This window comes from Castanea sativa, chromosome 1 (assembly GCF_040712315.1).
Source record: "Castanea sativa cultivar Marrone di Chiusa Pesio chromosome 1, ASM4071231v1".
In the NCBI taxonomy this organism is placed as follows: Eukaryota; Viridiplantae; Streptophyta; class Magnoliopsida; order Fagales; family Fagaceae; genus Castanea; species Castanea sativa.
In genome coordinates this window covers 31,604,619-31,629,078 of record NC_134013.1, presented here as the reverse complement: position 1 = coordinate 31,629,078, position 24,460 = coordinate 31,604,619, and the positions used below count along the sequence as shown (strand labels likewise).

General features: G+C 39.9%; 1 protein-coding gene across 1 annotated transcript; it reads right to left on the bottom strand.

Annotated features, from left to right (window-relative positions):
• Nucleotides 1–1,423: 1,423 nt before the first annotated feature.
• On the bottom strand, nucleotides 1,424–8,253 carry LOC142613966 (calcium-dependent protein kinase 1-like). Its single transcript, XM_075786493.1, has 8 exons — nucleotides 7,487–8,253; nucleotides 5,882–6,025; nucleotides 5,439–5,591; nucleotides 4,341–4,456; nucleotides 3,823–3,990; nucleotides 2,675–2,802; nucleotides 2,461–2,560; nucleotides 1,424–1,991 (listed from the first exon to the last, which is right to left on the bottom strand). The coding sequence occupies exons 1-8, from the start codon at nucleotides 8,172–8,174 to the stop codon at nucleotides 1,908–1,910; spliced, it is 1,581 nt and encodes a 526-aa protein (XP_075642608.1). The 5' UTR covers nucleotides 8,175–8,253; the 3' UTR covers nucleotides 1,424–1,907.
• Nucleotides 8,254–24,460: the final 16,207 nt, after the last annotated feature.

The following is a 24,460-nucleotide window of genomic DNA, read 5'->3' as shown; positions in this document are numbered from 1 at the left end:
AACTTCAAAATAAAGCAAAGCTTTTGAGTTCGTGTAAAAATAGTGTAATTTTTGTGAAATTACATAAAGCAAAGTCTTTTTATTTTCGGCGTTTCAACAATGTGTCTGATGTGTTAAACCCATACAGAAGTTACATAAAGCATGTTATATACGTATGGAGTTGCATAAGGCAAAGTTTTACCTTATAGCTAACTACATAAAGCAAACTGTCTTATACTCTTATAAGCTTCGAACACAATATTTTTACAAAATGTACGTTGATATGGTCAATTTTTTATTAGTTTTTATTTAGGTCTATCATCATTATCACTTTTTTATTTATTAATAAAAAAAATTTTAGGCTCTATTTGGTAAGATGATATAAAAGTAGAATGGTAAGATGATATAAAAAGTAGGAGGAAACAAAATAAAGAGATTATTAAAAAGTAAGATAAAGGAAAAAAAAAAGATTATTATTTTCTATGATAGGTGTTTGGTCGGATAGATAGAATTAAAGAAAAATATAGAAAATGAGTGTTATTTTTCTTTGTTTTATATTTTTAAGGTTCAAATTTTCCTTCCCCACTGAATTATAAAATAAAAATAAATAGAAAGAAAACAGGTGTTAGAAAATAAAAGATATTTCACAGTTTAAACTCTAATTACGATTATAACTTTGTATAAGAATTAAACAAGCATATGCATATTTCAATTATTCATTAATTATTTTATAATATTTCTTTGAAAATTCAAAATTAAAATTTGCATTTTAATTTAAATTATTTCATTATCTCCAATAAATTAATTACCCATTTATATAATATAAAATTTCGATTTATTTTCACATTCCTTCAACTAGATTAAGACCTTCTGGCCATATTTTGATAATAAAAAAGATTATATAAAATTTTCATTGTTAAGAAGCAACAATTTTTGTTTTTTTTTTAAGTTCAAAAGGCAGAAGATATTTGATTAACCATGTGGGGAACAATGCAAATATCCTCCTTTGGTGCATATTGGAATCTCACTTTTCCACCCATATTTGGGGCAATGGAGGTCAGTAGTCCCATCTGAATAAGGACGGACACTCAACTCCATACCTCTCATTTCCTTCGACTTATCCACTTCACCAAGCCATAGAATATCCCACTCCATTACCCCGTTTGCACCTTCTCACTTCCATCCCCATTTTCTATGAGACAAAAATGGTTTACATAGATTTTCCTCATTTTACCAAACATAGAATAATCATACAGTGATAAAGAGTCGGATATGTAGGGATGATTTTATGCTCAGTACTCTCTATTTTGGCTTTTAATGGCTTTTGAAGGGCCGAATATGAATGCTCTTAACTCCGCTTCCCTTGATTTGAAGGATTCTTCACCAAATGATCACTGAATTTGAAATTACAAGAACTATTGAGAACTGATCTGCAAAAAGTATATGCACAAATGTGATAAAGATATTACCCAACAGTCCAAACTCTGTTAGGCAACATCTCCAATAATATATAAATCGCATCAATCATGTTCCTGGAATTTCACACTTCACTACTACAGGACAAGTGGTTAATTTTTCAGAAATAAGTAAGAAAACAGCACTGGTACTCATTTTTCCCCTCTCTTCCTTTTCCTCACGGGCACATGAGTTCTTGATTTTGTATTTACCAACACATTCAAGCGTCTAATGGGCGAAGGAATCTCAGATCAAACAGTTAAACTATCCCACAAATTGACAGCAGTCTAGCCCATATCTTCCAGTGAAGAGTAGCCACAAGCAATCCATTATCAATTTCAGATAGAGGACTTTGTTGCAATTTGAGGTGGCAATAATGAGATTGAACATGTGATCTGAATCATAACACAACCTGTATAAATTAACAAACAGTTCAGCCAAGAGTGGTTGATCCCGGCAAAAACTTGTTGAGTTCATTTACGTCGTCTGTTTGTGACCAACTCTGGATTGCCTTTCCTCATCATGGCTACAAACTCATCATAATTAATTCTTCCATCCTGCAATACAATTTGGGTGTTGTGAAGTATTAGTCATCAAGAAATATGGACTTCTACAGTTTGTTGGGACAGAATATAAAATCATGAACGCGGTTTGGAGAAGTGATATTGGGCTATTATGAAATTAAATGGGTTTAGAGAGTAACAGGATTTGTTTTTGTGGCAAAGAATTTTATCTTCTTGTGCTATAAAAATTTAAAATCTCCTCTCAATGCACTGCTTTTAAAAAGCATAATCATTAACATAACATATCAAGTGTTTTCTGGATTCAAATTAACAGCTGTGATTACAATTGTCAGAACCCATCAGAAGTCAAAGGGCGTATATTTGCCTCTTTCAGGATACACACTCCAATAATCAAATTGCTTATCTTTATTTTCATCCATGCGCATATGTATTCTCCAGTGTCTGATTATATTTGACACAATGAAAAATGATAGACAGAATAAAGAAGAAAGAAGAAACATACGTTGTCTGTGTCAACTTCTGCAATGATTTCCTTAATCGTTTTCTCATCTCCCATATTATACTTCTTAAGTGCAGACTCTAACTCTTCCATTGTAATGTACCTAAAATTAGAAGCAAGGAACAGAAAACCAAGATGAAATACCTATGTTGAAGTCAAAATAAGGAATGAGAAACTGGGGTCAGTACATTAGAGATAAGAATAAAAGGATGATTACCCGCTCCTGTCCTTGTCAAAATACTCGAAAGCTTTGTATAAATGTTCCTCTTTTTCCACTCTATTCATGTGCATGGTAGCTGTTATAAACTCAAGGTAATCAATTGTGCCATTTCCATCCACATCAGCCTGAGAAAGCAATAATGTACTTTACATTAGTAGAACTAGAACCAGAAACTCATTCATCAAGATGAGATTCCCACATGCGTTTCATATATTTAAGGCAGACATAAAAAACAGCTCTTAAAAATGAAAATATAATAATACAATTAATAGCTGTTTCCACATCTTGCATGCAGGTCCATAAATGGTGACAATTGTGGGATACATGAAATGAATGTATTTTCAGCAGTATTGTGTGATCGAATATGCTAGTGAATCAAGAATCATACCCCTGAAATAAAGATAGCGACAACTAGGATGCAAAAGCTGGATGAGATGCAATGGCAAGGACAAAATACGATATATATTTCATTTGTGAAAATTAAGACAAAACACTAAGGAGAATTTTATATATATATATATATATATATATATATATATATATATATATATAAGTAAAGAACTAAAATCTAGAAATGAAACGGACACCAAAATCAATAAAGAGGTGATTCATTTCTACTTGAAGGTGCCAGACGTGTTGGAGAAATGCCAAATGGATATCGATCCAATCATCCAAGCTATAATCAAAAAATATATATATCCTAGGATTTAACAAAATATTCTGACAAACAATTGTATGAAAATTGATTACAGTAGCAAGCCTAAATATTTGGTTAAGGCCTTTATGAGTTAACCATACTTTGAATTATACACATGAAACTTTTTATCTATTGTCACTAAAAATGGACATAGAATGCACAGAATTTCATCCAACAAAATATATTTCTCCATCTTATGAATTCAGTAAATTTTTAATCCTACTAGCTTCCAGATTCTGTGCAAAGATGCCAGGAGCCAAGAATGTCATCCACATCGGTAGCCAAAAAGTTGAAAATTTTGGACTTAATATTTATTGATAAAAGGCTAAGGCTCTAAGAGGATGATAATGGCCATCCAAACATTCACAGTGATTTTATAGGAATGAGGGTAAATAATTAAAGGTGCTGTTAAGCTCAGGCAGAAAATAAAAGAGATCAGAGATATTACCGCTTCCATCAACTGCTTCACTTCGGACTCAGAAAGCTTGGTACCCAGTTTTGGAAGACCAGCTTTCAACTCCTCGTAAGTGATTGTTCCACTGTTATCTGTATCCATAGATTTAAACATTTCCTTCAATCCCATAATTTCTTCTTCAGAAAGATTTTCTGCAATTACCTGAAGAAAACAGAGAAATTTTAGACCATGTCACCGTGTAAGACTGGATGATGATGTCTTCTTTTCTTTTCTTTGTTTTTTGGGGGGGGGGGCAGGTAGATGTCCACATGATCTGTTGGAAGTAGAACTGCTCATGCCATGGGAGATGTTGACTGTTTGAGAAAGTACATTTTTCTTGTTCATAAATTATATTGGCCAGTTAGGTTTTTGAAGGGAAAAAATAATATTTCTTTTTCTTTGGGGATGATGAAGTAGTACTTTCCTATCAAAAAGATGTTACGGATGACTGTTTTCTTTATAAGTAAAAATTACCGATGACTATAAAAGATCATGTTAAAAGATATTCTCACCTTTAGAGCTACTTTTTTGAGCTTGTTCATTGCCCTGAATTGTTTCATTCTAGTTAAAACGGCAATATCAAGAGGCTTATCAGATGCATCCCCATCTACTCTCATCCATGGATGATCTGCATTGCATTTTCAGTGCATGAGCATCATCTCTAATTTATAGAATGCAAGAAATTCCTAGCATATCTTGAAGTAAGGACATATAGAGCAACAAGCCAGGACACACAAATGCAAAAATGCTTTTGACTCTTTCTGCCCCTTCTGTTGGGTAGGAAAATGCTTGCATGTATTTCTAAGGGGATACACAACTCAATGTAGTCTTAGAACTCGAGAAGACACACAATCAGTGTTGGTATAAGTGCTGAGCACAAGGGCCTCCTAGAGCCTAGAAGCAAAGCACAAACACACGCTTGATTGAAGGGAAGCACACATTTTTTAAAAATAATTTGATAAATTTGAAAATAATTATTAATGGGCAATACAACAATCAAGTGATCAAAAAATCATATAAATTAAAATAAAATTTTTTATATAATTCATATTACATTTATATAAGCCCCTCCTTTGCAATTTCACCCAAAAATTGCAAGTCAAGTCATTTTAATTTTTTGGATAAGCTAGATATGAGTACTTCCATCAATATCCTTTCTTGAATCTCTGGTAGCCACAACGTGCTATGACTAATTACTAATATTAGTTAATAATTAAACCACTTAATAAGTATAAGAAAATAAGAATTAGTAAATATATATGATTAATGGTGGACTGAGGAGTGATTGTGATCCCAAATGGGTCTTATACAAGTGTATAGCAGCATTCCATAAATTGAATATATACCAAAGCAATGGTTTATATCAATAGTGTTAAGATCCTGTGGCTACAATTCAGTTTTTTTTTTCTTTTCTTTTTTTGAAAAATATAAAAAGTGTACTTCAAAAAGCGCAAAAAGGCACGCTTCTTTGAATGCGACTCGCTTTAGAGGTGAAAAGCGCTTGAGCTTTGGTGCTTCGTGCTTAAGCACGCTTTTACCAACATTGCACACTATATTGCCTTATCCAACCCTAATTCATGTCTAGAAAATCCTTTACAATTGAAACTTACTAAGAACTTCAGCTGCAGAAAGCCGCTCTTTAGGATCAGCTCTTAACATTTTCTTCACAAGATCTTTGGCACTACTGGATACTGAAGGCCAAGGATCAGATGAGAAATCAATATGTCCTCGAAGAATAGTATCAAAGATACCTTGTTCATTCTCTGCATATGCATGAAAAAGTAAAGTGAGAATGCACTGTTGAGCTGCCTCCAAGAACTGTTTACAAACTGATCTGCAAATGGGTTATAAAACTGAAATCATCATTACAAATTCACAACAAAGGTTTTATTTTTTTGGTGGGGGCCATACACAATCATCTGCGCTGAATATTGGCTTATCATTCATTACCTATTAGTTTGGTCATGTTGCACTCCACAAATGGAATTTGAAAGTCAAAGCATAAAATCCATCTTGTTTTGGGTTTGTTACTCAGTATGGACAAAAACCATACCTCCCCAGAAAGGTGGGACTCCACTAAGCAGAATGTATAGTATCACCCCTGCACTCCAAATATCAGCTTCAGCTCCATAATTTCGGCGCAACACCTCAGGTGCTACATAGTATGCACTTCCGACCAGATCTTTAAATACATCTCCTGCACTCACATACGCATAAACAGTGAAGCTCTGATCCATCAACATAAGCCTCAAAATAAGCTTCAGCAGAAAATTCCTGTAATGTTCAAAGCTTCATAGAACATGCTTTCAAATCATGTTAGTGAATACCAAAACAGAAAAATTATAATGACCAATGCAAACAACTAAACTACATTGTTGGCCCTTGAAGTTTGGATATGTTTTCATTTTGACTCTTTACGTTTCAAAATTTTCATTTTGGCCTTTCATGTTTGATTCCAGTTTCATATTGGCACCACTTTCGATTTTGTTAAGTGCCAAATAAGTTGCGTCTATTAAAGCCACGTCAACCATATATAATATCAATTGTCACCTGATTACTAGCGGAAATGGATGGCAAGGCCAAAACAAAAATGGAAGTGGATGGAAATGCCAAACTTCAAGGACCAAAAGTGTACTTTAGTCTGAAATTTGCCTTGCAGATTTGTATCCTAAGTGTACACAGTGAGATTGACAGAACCAAACATGTAAGGAATTAAAATGCATCAAAATTGTTGTCATTTGCAATTACTTGAACAAGGTAAAGCCATGAAGATTTCCCCTCCAGTAAGCATGGCTCTTACTATCTTAGTTCTCCACCTTAAGGCATAACCACAATTAATCCACTCACATCCTATTGAATTATAATAAACCATCAATCCTATGGCATGTCATCACTATAACCATAGCGACCTCCATTGCATTGTTGCTATCAATCCCAAAGTACAAACTTCTTGGTTTTATATTGCCAAAGTACTATTCATCCCCAAAGACCAAACTAATTGGGAATGGTAAATTTAATAACTTAGTTAAAGATTCAATATGTGGAATCCAACATTGAGTGAAGACAGGTTTCAAACTCAGTTCCACCTGCTCCAATACTGAGATGAACTAGTACTCGACGATTAAATAAATAAAAAAAATCTAACATGCTCAATTCTTTTTTTTTCTTTTTCCTTTTTATAGGTAAGACAATTTTATTAACAAAAAACTATTTCATACAAGAAGATTGAAGCAGCCAAAAAACATACGTACAGAAAGCAAAAGAGACACATTTTCTCAATTTCTTAGTCCCAAAGAAAGTAATGTCTACCAGTATTTTCTTAGTCCCCAAGAATCCAATATACAATACCAAAAACCTATAAATCCTTCTCAAATCTAATGAGACACAACCAAACAAATCCAAACATTCAACGACACTCACTCATTATTCACAAATTCAAAAAGGAAAGATCACCCATACTGAACTGAACTTAGTCTAGTATTTTTTTTGTTTTCAAATTCACAACAAATTCCAATATCCAATTCCTAAACTCATAAAACCCTCAATTTCGGATTCTCAAACATTTTCTCAGCAACCAAACTCATCATAACTGCCAAACCAAAACAAACTCTGTCTCTCTCTCCCGCATTTTGTCAGCAAGCAATAAAAACAAACTCACCTGGCTTGAAAAACACGGAGAGACCAAAATCCGTAGCCTTAAGAGGCGAATCCTCATCTTTACTCAACAACAAGAAATTCTCAGGCTTCAAGTCTCTATGCATCACTCCCATCGAATGACAGTTATGCACGACAGTCACGATCTGCCTACAGAGCCCGGCCGCCGCTCGCTCCGAATAATGGCCCTTCGCAATAATCCGATCGAAAAGCTCTCCCCCGGCACACAGCTCCATCACCAAATTCACCGAGTGCCGATCCTCATACGCGCCTTTAAGCTCCACAACGTTACGGTGCCCGGTGAGATGGTGCATGATCTGAACCTCGCGCCTCACGTCTTCGATGTCGTCTCCGTTGATTAGCTTCCGAGTCGCGATTGACTTGCACGCGAATTTCTCGCCGGTGACCTTGTGGGTGACCAAGTAGGTCACGCCGAATTGGCCTCGCCCGAGCTCGCGGCCGAATGTGTATGAAGACCGTACGTCCTCCATGGGCCGTTTCAAGACCCGGCCCAGTATTGGGGGAGTTTGGGTGGCGGTGGGTGGGATGATGCTGATGTTGATGTTGTCGTTGTTGTTGGCGGCGGTGTTTTGGGCCCGGTGGTGGGTTGGGCCGTCGTGGTCGGTGATGGTGGTGGTGGTGTCGGTGGGGAGTTGGGATTGGGCGGAGGGGTAGCCACTGCAGTTGCCCATATTTTGTGTGTGTGTGTGTGTGTTTTGGTCAATGGGAGGGAGTCTAGTGAGTTGAAGTGAAAGCGCTGTGTCTGTGAGAGTTTTGTGTTGACATTCGTGTAGGCTGTAGAAGTGGGTCCTGTCTGAATAGCTACTTTAAAATGACTTAAATGGCCATTGTCAGTGCGTTTAATAACGCAACGCGGTTTCTGCTTTACTAATTAACCAGGCAACTAATTATTAAATTTTTCAACGATTTGTCAGAAGAAATGTTTTTCTACGATTTTGTTCCGAGAAGCTTTTAACTTATCAATAATAATTTTTTATTATCAAATTAAAATATTGATTAATTTTTCTGATATAAATAAAGATTGAATTTCAGATTTTTTAGTATAAATATTAAGTAGTATGTTATTACTTGTTATTATTAATGGTTAAAAAGTAATTTTAATGATGGGTTCAAATTAAAAATATTGACTATTTACCGTTAAGATTTTTTTAAAACTTTTAATTAGAATTTATTGTAAAAATATTGAAAAATTTTGCTGATATGACATCTCTTAATATAATCTGTCGTGAAAATCTGTTTGTTAATAAATGGTACAACTTTACAAGTTGTATATTTATTTCTTTATCAATTGATTTTTTCCTACATATTTAAAAAATCAGAAACAAAACATGTATAAATCTTTAAAAGATTACACAATCGCAAAGTAATAAATTATTAACTTTTGTATTACAGTCTTATTTTTGAAAAATATATATTATAATTTATAGATTATTAATGAAATATTTATTTTTTCTTTCCTCAACTTAAAACAATTTGTAAAGAAAAGTCATGTTGTACATTATAGGTAACAGATATTTTATTTTTTGAGCATTATAGCCTTACAGGTAACAGTTTTTTTTTTTTTTTCCTGAATACAGGCAACAGCTTTTGCAACTTGCAAACATACGTAAGATTCCAATATATCGTGGCTTCTATACCACCTACATAATGAGGACATTTGGATAGCGCGTTTGCGCGTCCACGTCCACGTCTGGCCCACCTCTTTTTTTTTTTTTTTTTTTTCTCAAGCGCATCTGTCACTATTTATTGGCCATAAACAGTGATTTTAGACATTTTGCTACTTTTTGGCATTAAAAAATTATTTTCTAAGTTTAGTAAGTTCTATCCAAACAAACCCAATATGGTCGGATAGATATTTCATCTTGCCGTGTGGCTATTGGCCAGGGTAGTGATATTTTCATTATTTTGACACCATCCATGAATAGAAAGCGTATTTTTGTGGGTTAAAATTTAGTGTAAATGGATTTGTGTCGAGCCGAGTTATTTTGGCAAGTATGTTACTGATACTCTGTAGATGCTCATTTTTTAGAAGCGCAACAGGAGGAAGAAGCCCAATAACGCGGGCAGAAAAAAATGAGATGAAATACTCCATTAAGCCCAAACGGTAGGAATAATGGATCATAGGTCTGTAAAGCAAACAAATGGACATTGAAGAAGTAAATGGGCCTAAGAAGGCTCAGAAAGAAAGAAATAGCAAAATCATTGGCAGTATGGATGTAGAAAAGTGAGGATGGGCCACAGCTGCCACATCAAGCCCAAAGTAATGTAAGTAAAGAGAGCAAGGGGTAATGGAGAATCCATAAGCCCCAAGGATGAAGTATAAAGTACTTAGGCTAAGGAAGCCCAAGGAGTTAGTAAAAACTCATGGGAAGCACAAAATTGGAAAGGGCCAAGGATGCCCCGACAAAATAAACGGGCTAAGGATACCCAAAAGAAAGTAAACGAGACGCGGGAGCCCGCCAGTAATGTAGTAAAAGGCCCAATGAGTCTATTGGGCCATCAGACAAAAGATGAACAGCAAGCCTAAAGAAGCTCAGCAGTCCTGGGTCAAGTAAACATCACGGCAGGCATGATTGAATAATATGGCAAGAAGTAATAGCAAGGCTAATAATAGAACACAGAGAATGGCACAAAGGAAGGGAAGCCCACAACCAGGTAAAGCCCAACAAGCCATGAAAAATGAGAAATCAATAAAATAGCCCACGTTGTAAGAAGTCAAGAACAAAACGGAAGAATAGGCAGACGGACCTTCAAACCACGGCAAGCGTATAAGTAGCAGACAGATTTTGGACGAGCATGGAAGTAAGGTACGCGCGAGGCCCAGACACCACCAGTCTGTACCCAGCCAATACAGGAAGTGGTGGGTCATGGGTCAGAGGTAAGAGAGAATGGTCTGTCGGTGGGGAGGAGGAAAACCTATTTTTGTGTTTCCTGCTCAGGCTCTTTTGGAGGCAGTGTCCTGCTGGGATGACATGCCACCCAAAAGAAGTAAAGTTGAGTTGGAACCATTAGGTGCATGCCACGAGGGACGCAGAGGAAGAGAGTACTTACACCGTGGCAGGTGATGCGGTATAAAAAAAATACAACTATAGCTTCGTTCATGGAGATCGTCCAAGACAAAACCAGGAAGGCAGAGGTTGTAAGAACCTCGTCCAGGATAAGGTCGTCCACGCAGTAAGGTGTGGACGAAGCTTTGCATGGACAAAGTTCTGCCACCATGCCATGTCGCCCAAAGAAAACTATCAACCTCGTCCTGGGAAATCGTCTAGAAGGGAATGAGACCACTTGGAAGCAAGATGCGCCTAACTAGAGGTTCCCTGAACGAGGACCCCTAAACGGGCCCATGACACTTAGGAAAAAATTCCTAGATGAATATACCAACTCCGTATCACACACATAACTTCCAATGACCGTTTTGTAACGAAAATTGTAACTCCTAAGCGGTTGAAGAAGTTATCCTTGAACCCTCACACCCCCTCAAATCTAGGAGAGGTTACAAGTTTGATAACTGTTTTTAGGACACTATATAAACGCCCATTCAGACCAAACAAAGGTACGCTTTACATTTCCTAAAAAGTTGGAACTCCAAAAATATAGAGAGAAAACTAACTTTGCCATCAGAGGGTTTTTGGCCGGCGACCCCGGTCACCTTTGATCGTCCTTCTTTCTTTTTCAGGCCATCAAGAGAGCAAGGTAGTCCTTTCAAGTTCGAAGCATCCAACCTACTGACTTTCTTCGCATCATCAGTTGGCGCCGTTTGTGGGAATAGAGTGTTCTTTTCGTTCGATTATCTATTCTGTTTTCAATGATTAGCCTTTCCTAGACAAAAGACTGAATGGTTCGAACAAGATCAAGGGCTACCAGCCCAGGCCACCAGGAGAGTAGAGATGCTTCTAGTAATCCCCTCCGTGATCGTCAATCAGCGCCCGTCATGCAACCGCCTTCTGTTCAACACATACAGTCCATGGCTGCCGCTATGGCGGAATTAACTCGTCAGAATCAGGAGTTGAACAGGGAGATCAATCTAAGGAGGCAGCGCCATGATGGGCACATGGAAGGACGAGCCCAAGGTTAGGAAGGTGGAGGCGAAAATGTTGAGTCTGAAAATCAGACCAGGGGTACTGCTTTAAGGAGAGTGCCACACTTGGAGAGGGAGATGGACCAGATGAGAAAAGTCATGGATGAGATGAAGGAGAACATGAGGCGGGCGAACCCCGTGGATGATTTAGTTCACCGAACAGACTCCCCTTTTCACGGCTTCCATCAACAGCCACCCTCTACCTCTGAAATTCAAAATGTCTTCCTTGGATTCATATGATGGAAATCGTGACTCGTGTGATCACATTGCTACATTCAAGATGACCATGCAACTTCAAGGGGTCCCGGACGAGATTATGTGCAGAGCTTTCCCTACCACACTTAAGGGACCAGCGCGGGTGTGGTTCAGCAAAATACCCTCAAATTCTGTAAGTTCATTTGAGGAGTTGAGTAAGTTGTTCGTCAACAATTTCATTGGAGGGCAACGCCACAAGCGCTCCTCTTTTAGTTTGCTAACTATAGAACAAGGGGAAAATGAGAGTTTGCGGTCCTTCATTACTCGGTTCAATAGAGAAGCCTTGGCGGTAGATGAAATGGATGACAAGTTGTTATTGGCCGCCTTTCACAATGGGGTCAACTCTAACATGTTCATCCATAAACTCTACAAGCAGGAACCACAGACTATGGCCGAACTCGTCCATTCGGCACAAAATTTCATGAATGCTGAGGATGCTATCATAGCCAAGAAGAGAAAGAGAGCAGAGCGCTTGGAAGCAGGTCACCAGCGTTACTCAGATCAAGGTCCTCGTCCAAAGAAAGCTCGAGTAGACGAGAAAAAAGACAAGGATGGTAAGAAAGCGAGTTCCTCAGCGAGAAATCAGCAATACACACCCCTGAATATGCCACTAGAGCAGGTGTTTATGCAGATCAAGGATGATCCGTCCTTGAAGTGGCTGATAAAATGAAAGGAGATCCTAACAAACGCAATAGGAATAAGTATTGCCACTTTCACAAAGACCACGGGCATGACACAAACGAGTGCTTTGATTTGAAGCAGCAGATAGGGACTCTCATCAGACAAGGAAAGTTAAGGAATTTCCTTGGACGAGACCAAAGAGACGAGAAACTGAAGGCTAAGGTGGAAGAGTCATCACGACCCCCGCTTAGAGAAATAAGAGTAATTATCAGAGGAACCTTGACAGCACAATCGCCCAAGTCGAGGAAAACATACCTGAAGGTGGTGCAAAACGTCCAGCTGTCTGGACGACCTACCAGGACGAGGGAAGCGGATGAGCAAGCCATTACGTTCACAGACGAGGACGCTGGACGAGTTCACTATGATGTGCATTAATAATAGCTTAATTTTGCATATTTATATCATTGTTAGAAAGCATTATCATACTTATTTTGAGGTAATTCATGCATTTTATATTTGGTTTTGGAATAATGATGAATAATCAATTTTGTGCTTAATTGAATCTTATTGCGTAAATTTATTTTTTGTACGAGAATGGAATTAAATAAGTGGATTTGTGCAAAGAAGAAAGCTAATGGACTTTACTTTTACAAGGGCCATGATGAAGTTAAAGAAGACCAACTCAATTAAATTTAAGTCCAATTGGAGCAGGAAATCAAAGGAAATTTGCATCAAATCCAAGTTCAATTCGGATTAGGATTCCAGCCTGCACATCAGTTAGTATTTTTAGCATAACTTTCGGCTCAGATATCCAATTGAGATGATTCAAGTTGGGCTGGAAATTTAACTTAAAGGGCTACAAATTTTTAGTTTACCAAAAGTCCGAATTCTGACGTTAAATGGGCCAAAATTGTCGGTTAAGTGAAGCCTAAAAATCTGGAATTTTTTCCAAACGGGAATTTAACTTATAATAAGATTCCTTGACCTATTTAAAGGCTCTTTAGGGCAAAATTCAAGGGGGGCTAGTGCTAGAGCTGGGGGCTGAACATAGAGAGTGTGTCTACTTCTTTTATTTTCTTCCATGATAGTTAGTTTTATTTTATTTGTCTAGTTTAATGTTTTGTATTTTATTCTTGTGTTTTATTTTAATTATTATGAGTAGCTAAATTTATAATTAGGGTTAAGGATGAAACCTTGTTAAGGATTATCAATAATATTTATGTGATTTGATTTTTCCCACAATAGTTGTTCATTAATGATTTAAATTGTTCTTGCTTCATATCAATTGACTAAGATGAGATTCTAGATATGAGTTCAATCATGTTTTTCTCATAATTTAAGATTTATCTTAATTAATTGAATGCTTGGTTTATTAATTCCTGATTATAAAATTGGATATCGCTTGTGATATGTCTGTCAATGGATACAATTTATGATTTGATTTTTAGAATTGGATATATCTTGTGATTTGTTTGGCTATAGATACAATTGATGATTTGATTTTATACTTAAGAAGCGAAGAAGAACATGCTTTTGAATTTTTAAAATAAGAATTTTAATGAGAATATTGTCCATGATAGCAAGATTGATTTCTAGATTATCATGTAGTAGTTGGGAAAAATTAATGATCATAAATATATGCTGATATGACTTACAAGGCGGATTCCAAAACCATAATTCATTTTCCTTGATTGTTTACATCTTTTTATTGTTTTATATCTTTTGCTTAGTTTAACTATTTGCTTAGTTTATTTAATTTCAAAACAACCAATTTTTATTAAACTAGATTAGGATTAATTTGGTTAAGATTTAATTAATTTTCCTACATTCATTCAAGTCCCTGTGGGTTCGACCTCGTTCTTATCAAACTATACTTCGGTACGGTTCGTACACTTGCGAGTATTTTAAAATTTCACAACACACCACCCATACGATGACGCGATAGTCATTACCCTACTCATTGCTGATTACATGACCAGGAGGGTGTTGGTAGACAATGGCAATTCGGTGGACATTCTGTATTACCCCGCCTTCCAGCAAATAAGGCTAGGACGAGATCAACTCCGATCGGTGAATTCGCCACTAGTGGGATTTAGAGGAATGAAGGTGCAGCCTGTGGGCACCATCACATTACCAGTGGTGGTTGGAGCGTATCCCCAGCAGATAACCAAAGAGGTAAACTTCCTTGTTGTTGATTGTGCATCGTCGTATAATGCTATTATTGGAAGACCAACCTTGAATAGTTGGAAGGCGGTAACCTCTACCTATCATTTGTCTGTTAAATTTCCGACCGAGCACGGGGTGGGCCAAGCGCAAGAAGATCAGTTGGCAGCCAGAGAGTGCTACCTAGCCATGCTGGCGATGGACGAGCATGTACAGGCAATGAGCATAGACAAGAGAAGGATCGCAGCGGAACCCACTGAGGTGTTAGAAGACGTCCCTTTGGACGACAGCAGGCCTGAGAAGTTCACTAGAATTGGGGCGAGCATGGAAGAAGAGGCAAAGCATGCTCTGGTCCAGTTTTTGAAGAAAAGCCTTGATGTCTTTGCATGGAATCATAAGGACATGCCTGGTATTGATCCAAGTGTTATTATTCACAGTCTGAATGTGTGTCCCTATTCTAAACCAGTGCGTTAGAAGAAGAGGGTTTTTGCTCTTGAGCGAGACAATGCCATCAAAGAAGAAGTCCAGAAGTTGATTACCGCGGAGTTCATCCAAGAAGTTTATTATCCGAACTGGTTGGCTAATGTAGTCATGGTAAAGAAGGCCAACGGCAAGTGGCGAATGTGCGTGGATTTTACTGACTTAAACAAGGCTTGCCCCAAGGACAGTTATCCATTGTCACGCATTGACCAGCTGGTAGACTTGACGGCAAGTCACAGGTTGTTGAGCTTCATGGACGCCTTTTCAGGCTACAACCAGATAAAGATGGACGAGGCAGATCAAGAAAGACCTCGCTCATTACTAGCCAAGGGTTATTTTGCTACAAGGTAATGCCCTTCGGTCTAAAGAACGCAGGGGCGACTTACTAAAGACTGGTTAACCACATGTTGCGTCCTCAAATCGGGCGAAATATGGAGGTTTATGTGGATGATATGTTGGTAAAGAGCCTGGATGAGGGAAAGCATCTAGACGACCTTCAAGAGACCTTCGATACACTTCGGTGGTATAATATGAAATTAAATCCAAGCAAGTGTGCTTTCAGAGTTTCGTCGGGGAAGTTCTTGGGGTTCATGGTTTCGCACAGGGGAATTGAGACAAATCCGGACAAAATCCAGGCGATACTGAATATGGAACCATCGAAGAACATCAAAGAAGTCTAGTCTCTTACCAGACGAGTTGCCGCCCTTAACAGTTTTGTTTCGAAAGCTACTGACAAGTGTTTGCCATTCTTTAAAGTCCTCAGGAAGGCATTTGAGTGGATGGACGAGTGTTAGAGGGCCTTCAAAGACCTGAAGACTTACCTCATGACAGCGCCATTGTTAAGTCCATCTGTACCTAGAGAGGAACTATATTTGTATTTGGCGGTGTCCCCACACGCAGTAAGCTCGGCGTTGGTTAGAGAAGAAGGACGAGTTCAGAAACCAGTGTACTATACAAGCCGCGTGTTAAGAGGGGCAGAAGGACGATATCCGATGATGGAGAAGCTAGCCTTTGCCTTAATCACGGCCTCCAGGAAGTTGAGGCATTATTTCCAAGCTCATGTTATCAATGTCTTAATAGATCATCCCCTAAAGAAAGCAATGAACAAGTTGGAAGTTGCAGGACGACTGATTCAATGGGCAGTGGAACTTAGTGAATTTGATGTTAGATACCAGCCAAGGAGCGCGATAAAGGCACAAGCGTTGGCGGATTTCATTGCAGAGTTCACCCCCAGCCAGGACGAGCTGGACAAAGACGAGGGAGCTCAAAGGTGGGTTATCAATGTAGACGGATCGTCCACGCTATATGCAGGAGGAATTGGAGTCATACTCAAGTCCCCAAAGGGTGATAAGTTGGAGTACACAGCCCGTCTACAGTACCAAACCACCAACAACGAGGCAGAGTATGAAGCTCTACTCAAAGGGCTAGAATTGGCTAAGTCCCTAAGGGCGGAATCAATAATAGTCAAAGGAGATTCTCAGCTAGTCATCAATCAAGTGAATGGAATGTGTGATGCTAAGGAAAATAGAATGAAGAAATATCTTAGCAAAGTGAGGTGGCTTGTCCAAAAGTTTATGGAAGTGAGTTTTGTTCAACTATCAAGGGAGGAAAATATGGCAGCAGATGCCTTGGCGAAAGCAGCTTCGGGAGGAGGAATTATGGATGAGTATGAAAAAGTCCAATACATACCAAGCATAGACCTACCAGTTATACAGCAAATAGGAGGGAGAGAAAATTGGATGACTCCAATAGTACTCTATCTTAAGGACGGAAGGCTTCCAGAAGACAAGGACGAGGCTAGGAAGCTGAGAGTCAGGGCAGCCAAGTACGTTCTCATAAACGAAGTGCTATACAAGCGAGGCTTTTCTCAGCCTTACCTAAAGTGCCTGGCTCCGGACGAGTCAAACTATGTTTTGAGAGAAGTTCATGAAGGAGCATGTGGGAATCACTCAGGAGCAAGATCGCTTGTCCATAAGGTCATCCGTGCAGGCTACTACTGGCCTACAATTCAAGCAGATGTTAAGGCCTATGTCAAGGTGTGTGACCAGTGTCAGCGCTATAGCAACGTCCCTAGACAGCCGTCGGAGTACTAGACCCCAATGATGGCCCCATGGCCCTTTGCACAGTGGGGACTGGATATCCTGGGTCCTTTCCCCCTAGGAACGAGACAAATAATTTTTGGTAGTAGGGATTGACTACTTTACCAAGTGGGTGGAGGTCGAACCTCTTGCAAAAATTACTCAGCAAAACGTTAAGAATTTTGTTTGGAAGAATATACTGTGCAGGTTTGGAGTACCCAGGGTACTAGTATCAGATAACGGACGTCAGTTTGACAACGCACCCTTCAGATACTTTTGTGAACAGTTTGGAATCAAGAATCACTATTCCTCACCCTCCCACCCACAGGCAAATGGACAAGCAGAAGTAGCGAACCGATCCCTGCTGAAAATTATCAAGACTCGGCTCGATGGGGCAAAGGGGATATGGCCAGACGAGTTACCAGGTGTTCTTTGGACGACTATAAGAACCCCGACAGGAGAAACCCCCTTCAAGCTAGCCTATGGAAGTGAAGCTGTCATACCGGCAGAAATTCATATGGCTAACCATTGAGTGATGAAGTATCAGGAGGAAAAAAATGAAGAACAATTTCGCATTGACCTCGATCTCATTGATGAGGTAAGGATGGATGCGGAGCAAAGGACAGCAAGATACAAGAATCTTATGGCTATGCAGCATGATGCCACGGTGAAACCTAGGCGCTTTAGCATTGGTGACCTCGTTCTCAAAAGAGTCTTCTTGGCAACTAGGAATCCAGCTCATGGAAAATTATGACCCAATTGGGAAGGACCGTATAGGGTAATCAACTGCAAAAGGTAGGGGTCGTACTACTTGGAAGCTCTAGACGGACGAAAGTTAGAGCATCCATGGAACGTGGAACATCTAAGGAGGTACTATTAGTAATGAGCTTGGACGAGATTCACCAAGGACGAGGTTACAGATATGGACGAGGTCACAGCTATGGTGTTTATTAATACCGTTGTGTTTTTATTACTACTATAGTGTGTATTAGGAATAAAAAGTGCACTAGTTCTTAAACCTTTGCACCGTCTACAGACCAGCTTGTTAAAGACCAGGTTATGTATTTTCTTAAGTATTTTAATAAGGCACTAGCTTCTAAGCATGTGCCATATCTATGGACAATGTTCATATAATAATATGGTTTGGATTTCTAATGTATTTAATGCATAAATCTAATTTTCATAATAATACCCACGAGGGGGGCAAAAGCCTAAGAAGAATGAAAATCTCTTGACGCAGGGATGTAACGCTCATAAGCTTTCCTCGAAATGAGGATAAGGCAAAGGAAAATAATCTAAGGCATGCTCGTCTAAAAATAAACGGACGAGAAAAAGGCATAGAGTGAAACTGGTCCATGGACGAGCATCTGGCCAAGACGCTTAGGTGTTCTAGGACGAGTCAAACACTAGCGTCTCGACAAAAGGCAAATGCCAAGTCAAACCCATGGACGAGATAGAGGTCTGACAGGACCATCATTGCTATCTTGAATCATCCATACGCAAACAGGTCATCCACAAAAAAAAAAAAAAAAAAGTACGTGGACGAACCTCTAACATCGTCCATAAGAAAAGCATATGGACGACCCTCTAGTTCTTGGTATCAATAAGGCTAAAGTTAAAACAGGCAATAACAACAGTGATAGAGGGTAAAGCTCGTCCATGCAATAAAAATAATGGATGAAAATAGACATTCATTAAAGCTTAAAAAAGGGTAGATGACCACCGTCCAAAAACCCTTACAAAGTAAGCCTTAAAAGGCAATTGTTAATGCGCTCATCCAAAGTATGATGGACGAGAGAATTGTTTTCAAATACATTTTAATAAAGGTCCTAAAAACAATGAACCAAATTAAAGGGAAACAAGCAAATAAACACTTTAGTTAAAAATCTCGTCTTCAAATGGAGGGCGCGTCAGCATTAGGGTGGTCTTGAGGGGGCTTCGTAGTGGCATCGTCTTCAATATTGACGTCCTCTGAACTCGTCTGGAGGAGGGAGCTAGCAGAGCCACCAAGTTGAAGTTTGACAAGGCTAAAATCTACCTTGGGGAAACGTTCAATAGCCTCCATACGGAAGTCTTCGAAGCCAGCAGCATAGTTTATGTCCAACAGATCAGTAAACTAGCTGGAAGCCTTGAATTCCTCCTCAGCTGACTTTTTGGCGTCCTTGAGAAGGGTTCTAAGCTCGTCATTTCTCTTTTGAAAATGATTTAGACGAGTGTCCTTCTCGACGATGTCAGCCCTCAACTCCTTGACAAGATTTTTCAACTCCTTAACCTCGTCCGTAGCTTTGCCCGCTACCTTAACCCAGTTTCTACACTCGTCCTTAACTTGCCGTAGTTTCGTCTCAAGCTTGGCCCTCTCTTTGTCTATTTCTATGGCCTGTTTGGACGCTGCTATGAACTTAGACATGGCCTACACATTATTAAAAGTCCAATTAAAAAATAAGAATAAAATAATGGCCACAACGAAATGAAAGGACGAGGTAAAACATAGAATTACATACCTTGAAGAGATCATGGACAGCAGAGTGCTCAAATTCCTTCAAGGACATGTCATAGCAAGCGGCCACATCCTCCTCCGTCACAGATTTTTCAAACCTCTCCCAGGCTAAGTCCTCATTCTCAATTATGTTCATGGGAACCTTAGGACGAGGCTAAGACGGAGCAGGAGTGATGACCTTCGAAGGGGTGACGCCAACAGACTTAGGCATTTCCTCGTCAAGGATTTGGACGGGAGGAGCATGGGAGATAGGGGGGTAGTGCTTGGCTTAACAATCCTGGGCTTAGACGACCTATGCTTTGCCCTCTTGTGCCCTCGACAACTTGGAAGGTCTTCCAAGTTTAGATCCTTGGGCAAGCTCTTCCTCTTATCCCCAGTAGGAAGACGAGGTTGGGATTCCTCAAGGGAAGGACGAGATTGAGACTCCCCCAGGGCAGGACGAGGCTAAGGTTGAACCTCCAGCCCTACGACCTCGTCCACTACCTCCTTCCCTTAGTTTTCTTTCATAGTAGCCATTCCTGCAAAGAAATTTGTTAGGATTACTTTTAAAAAAATAAAAAAAAGAGACAAGGGATCACTACAAGTAAAAACTTACGTCAATGGATTGTGCGCTCGTGGGCTGTGGCTTGAGGAGAAGGCTCAGGACCAAGTCCCCAAGTAGCAAGGCGTTGAAGGGTAACCAAGGAATGGAAATCCCTTTCAGGGTGAAGACGAGCCTTTTGCACTCGTCCAAGGTAAAACCTGTTCAAGGACAATCGTCTAACACCTGTAAGGAAGAGTTAAGAGTTAAAATGATTATAAAGTGACATGCAATAAGAGACAATGTGTAGCAATAAACATACATTCAGGACGAAGGTTCCCTAACTCTCCAGTATAAGGGGCAAATGGATCCCTGCCAACCTCAACAGGGTGTCCTGCCTAGACACCTGAGATGAAGAAAAACTCCATCTTCCAGTTCCTATCAGACGTGACCAAAGACTTAATAATTCTACAATTTCTCCCTCTGGCTGTAAATTGATAAAAACCACGGGATTGACTAATTTCAGAGGGTTTGTAACAAAAAAGGAACTCGTCCACTATGAGGGGACGATCCCCTTCAAACACCTCTCTCCACAAAATTTGCATAAAGACAACTAATCTCCATGCATTGGGATTAAATTGACACAACCCTAAACCTAACTTAGTGAGTAGCTCCCTAGCAAAAGGGTTAAGAGGCAACCTAAGACCTCCTAAAAGATAGGCCTCATAAACTCTGACACCAAAACGAGGTTGGCAGCACCATTCTTCTCGGACGACCAACCTAGGATTCAGCTCCTCTGGGATCTGATACCAACTCTTAAGAGACTCTAATTTCTTGTCATCCGTCTTTGAAAGGACTCCCATAGCACAACTGTAGATGGTTTCTACCTCGTCTTGAGGATCAGACGGGGGAGCACTCAACGAACCAGCCCCAGACCCAAATGTTGCTCTCATCCTAAGTTCTTCTTGAAGGACTTCTAGAGTAACCCCAGGAACTCCGAAAGTATACTCCTCGTCCGTGGTATTTCCCCCACTACTACTAGTGTAACTAGAACCACTATAGCTAGAAGAGTTATGATACTCGTCTATCTCCTTTTCGACACTATTACTAGACGAAGATACGACAATTCCAGACATCTTGAAAACTTAAGGAAAACCTAAAGACGAGTGTAAAGAAGATACCTGGCTCTAGACGGTGGAAAACTAGGGACGCTGGAAAACTTCTAGACGAGGCGCTAAGACGAGGATGTCAAATAAGAAAATTTGAGAAAATGCAGAGGGTACGAGAGGAATTCCACTATTTATAGGCGTTGAAAAATGGTATCTCTAGTTACGTGACCAACCAGAGCATGCCACTTGGCACTTCCCTTGAAAAATTAAATCGATGTGACAAATTATCAATGGAATTGCGACACGTGGCATACATGACAGCTAATGATGACACGCGTCCAAAAGATGACGCCAGTTGATGTACTCCCTGGACAACCCATGGACAAGGGGGCAACTGATGGGGTATAAAAAAATACAACTCCAGCTTCGTCTATGGAGATCGTCCAAGACAAAACCAAGAAGGCAGAGGTTGTAAGAACCTCGTCCAGGATAAGGCCGTCCACGCGGTAAGGTGTGGGTGAAGCTTTGCATGGACAAAGTTCTGCCACCATGCCATGTCGTCCAAAGAAAACTATCAACCTCGTCCTGGGAAATCATCTAGAAAGGAATGAGACCGCTTGGAAGCAAGATGCGCCTAATTGGAGGTTCCCTAGACGAGGACCCCTGGACGGGCCCATGACACTTAGGGAAAAATTCCTAAATGAATATACCAACTCCGTATCACACGCATAACTTCCAGTGACCGTTTTGTAAGGAAAATTGTAACTCCTAAGCGGTTGAAGAAGTTATTCCTAAACCTTCACACCCCTCAAATCTAGGGAAGGTTACAAGTTTAATAACTGTCTTTAGGACACTATATAAACGCCTATTCAGACCAAACAAAGGTACGCTTTACATTTCCTAAAAAGGTGGAACTCCAAAAATATAGAGAGAAAACTAACTTTGCCATCGGAGGGTTCTTGGCCGGCGACCCTAGTCACCTTTGATCGTCCTTCTTTCTTTTTCAGACCATCAAGAGAGCAAGGTAGTCCTTTCAAGTCCGAAGCATCCAGCCTACTGATTTTCTTCGCATCATCAGCAGGTAAGAATGCCACGACAAGCAAATAAACAAAAAAGTCTTCTTTGTCTGGTGAAGTGGAGTGGCGCAGCCAGCACAAGTAAGTGGCATTGGTTGGGTGACTAACTAATCAGTAATGGTCGACAAAGACACCCACACCAGACAAAAACGGTTAAGGGCTAAAATGGTAAAAGCGAGCCGCGACTAGCATTATACAAGGAGCCCTTACTGTGCACGGAAAGGGAAGTGACCTCTGGGGAGAGAACCACCATAACTAAGAAAAATATCGAAAGATAAAACGAAGAGAAAATAAGGAAAGAATTAGAGAGAATAGAAAGAAAAGTAAAAACAGAGAGAACAGAGTGGCAGGCATGCACCAAATAGGTTGATCCCCCTCTCCCTCTCCGACCCATGTTCTCTGTTAACGGCAAAGGACCTTTCTAAGTACAAGTCATTTAGGCCCGCCCCCTCAAAGCAGTTAATTTCCTCCCTAAGGAGATTATTCGCATTGAGGAAACGGTTCCCTTCTTGACTTAGACCCAGCAACATAACTTGATACGGCAGACTGACATTTCTTTTTTAATAAGCTTATCGCTACTCGTCTATACTTATCCTTTGTTGTTGTTTCATAAACGAGTATTCATTATCAAAGCCCATTATTTACTTTTTGTCTGAATAGTAAAAGAACTTTTATTATTGTCTTTATTGTATTTATCTGCCGTAGCTATTGTAACAGCTCTGCCTGCCATGGGCATGTGATAAAAAACTTGGCAAACGGGGGCATCATTTGTGCACAAGCCGGACCAAGGAAGGTTGCTATTAGACCGGTCTCAACTCCCTGATGCAAAAAACTTTTGGCTTAGTGCAGCAGGAGGCGGCCCAACCCAACATTTGTAAAAATGGCCCCCACATTTAAATTGGCAACTCCACTGGGGAGTTGGGAAGCAGACAAGGATAAAGATCCTCGTAAACAAATGCTGCTGAAATCCCGGACGACGCGAAACATGAACATTGTCCCCTCTCAGGCCGAGTCGAGACCAACAACGCCTCATCAACCTAACTAGGCTGAGGGTGTTAATGGGCTGGGGGCTAGACCTCAACCGCAGGCAAGGAATCCCATTGACAATGCCAATGCTTTTGTTGATGTACTACAAGCACTGCAACATTCACAACAGTAGATGATGGAGGAAATCCGTCAACTAAAGACAGAAAAGACAAAGGAGAAAGGGAGCCAGCATGTCCCAAAGCATACGGCAAAGAGACGCCAGTCGAGGGTGCTCTGTAGACTAAAAGGCAACGCTGCATCACCATGGCCGAGGTAGCAGCTTTCTTAGAGTAGGAGAGGGCCAGAGCCCCCAAGGAGAGATTCTACGCACAAAGACCTCCTTATCCACTAAAAGTGCCTAGCAAGCCATACCCCGAAAGGTACGAACCATGTGCTTTCAAGCAGTATGACGGTAGGAAGGGAAGTGTTGTTGAGCACGTGAGCAAGTTCATTGATACTCTTGGCCCTTATGCGGCAGACGAGGACTTATGTCTTCGGGAATTTTCTAAATCACTATGTGATCGTGCCTACACTTGGTACATCGGTATAAAACTAGGATCAATCCTAACCTGGGATGACATGGTGGATGTATTTTGCACTAAGTACTTCCACGGAGAAGAAACAGTGACGCTTGCTACTTTGCAAGCTACCAAGCAAAGAAACGGAGAAGATTTAATGGAATATATCAAGAGATTTAGAGACATAGCACTTGATTGCTATGACCATTGTGAGAAAAAGACATTGGTGGAGATTTGTATGACGAATATGATCAGGGAATACAGAGCTGTTCTAGAAAACTTGGAGATCTCCCAGTTTGCACAGCTGTTATAGAAGGCTAGAAAGACCGCTCAATCGGTGAGGCCAAGTTTTGACAAAAGAAACACCCTGCAAGCCATGGCAGTATCCACCGGTGAAAGGAAGAGAAAGATTGATGGGAGGGAGTACGATACCCCTCCACCAATACCATGGTAGAGTAATCGTAGGATTTGGAGAAATTTCTGCCAAATCATTCAGAGAACTCGTCGGATCTGGTGTATCTCCTCGAGATATAGTT

Coding starts and splice junctions, on each gene's coding strand:
- LOC142613966 (XM_075786493.1), bottom strand. CDS start 8,174: ATGGGCAACTGCAGTGGCTACCCCTCCGCCCAATCCCAACTCCCCACC. Junction 2,803..3,822: donor TGAAGCAGTTGATGGAAGCG/GTAATATCTCTG, acceptor TTGCTTTCTCAG/GCTGATGTGGATGGAAATGG. Junction 2,561..2,674: donor TTTGACAAGGACAGGAGCGG/GTAATCATCCTT, acceptor TTCTAATTTTAG/GTACATTACAATGGAAGAGT.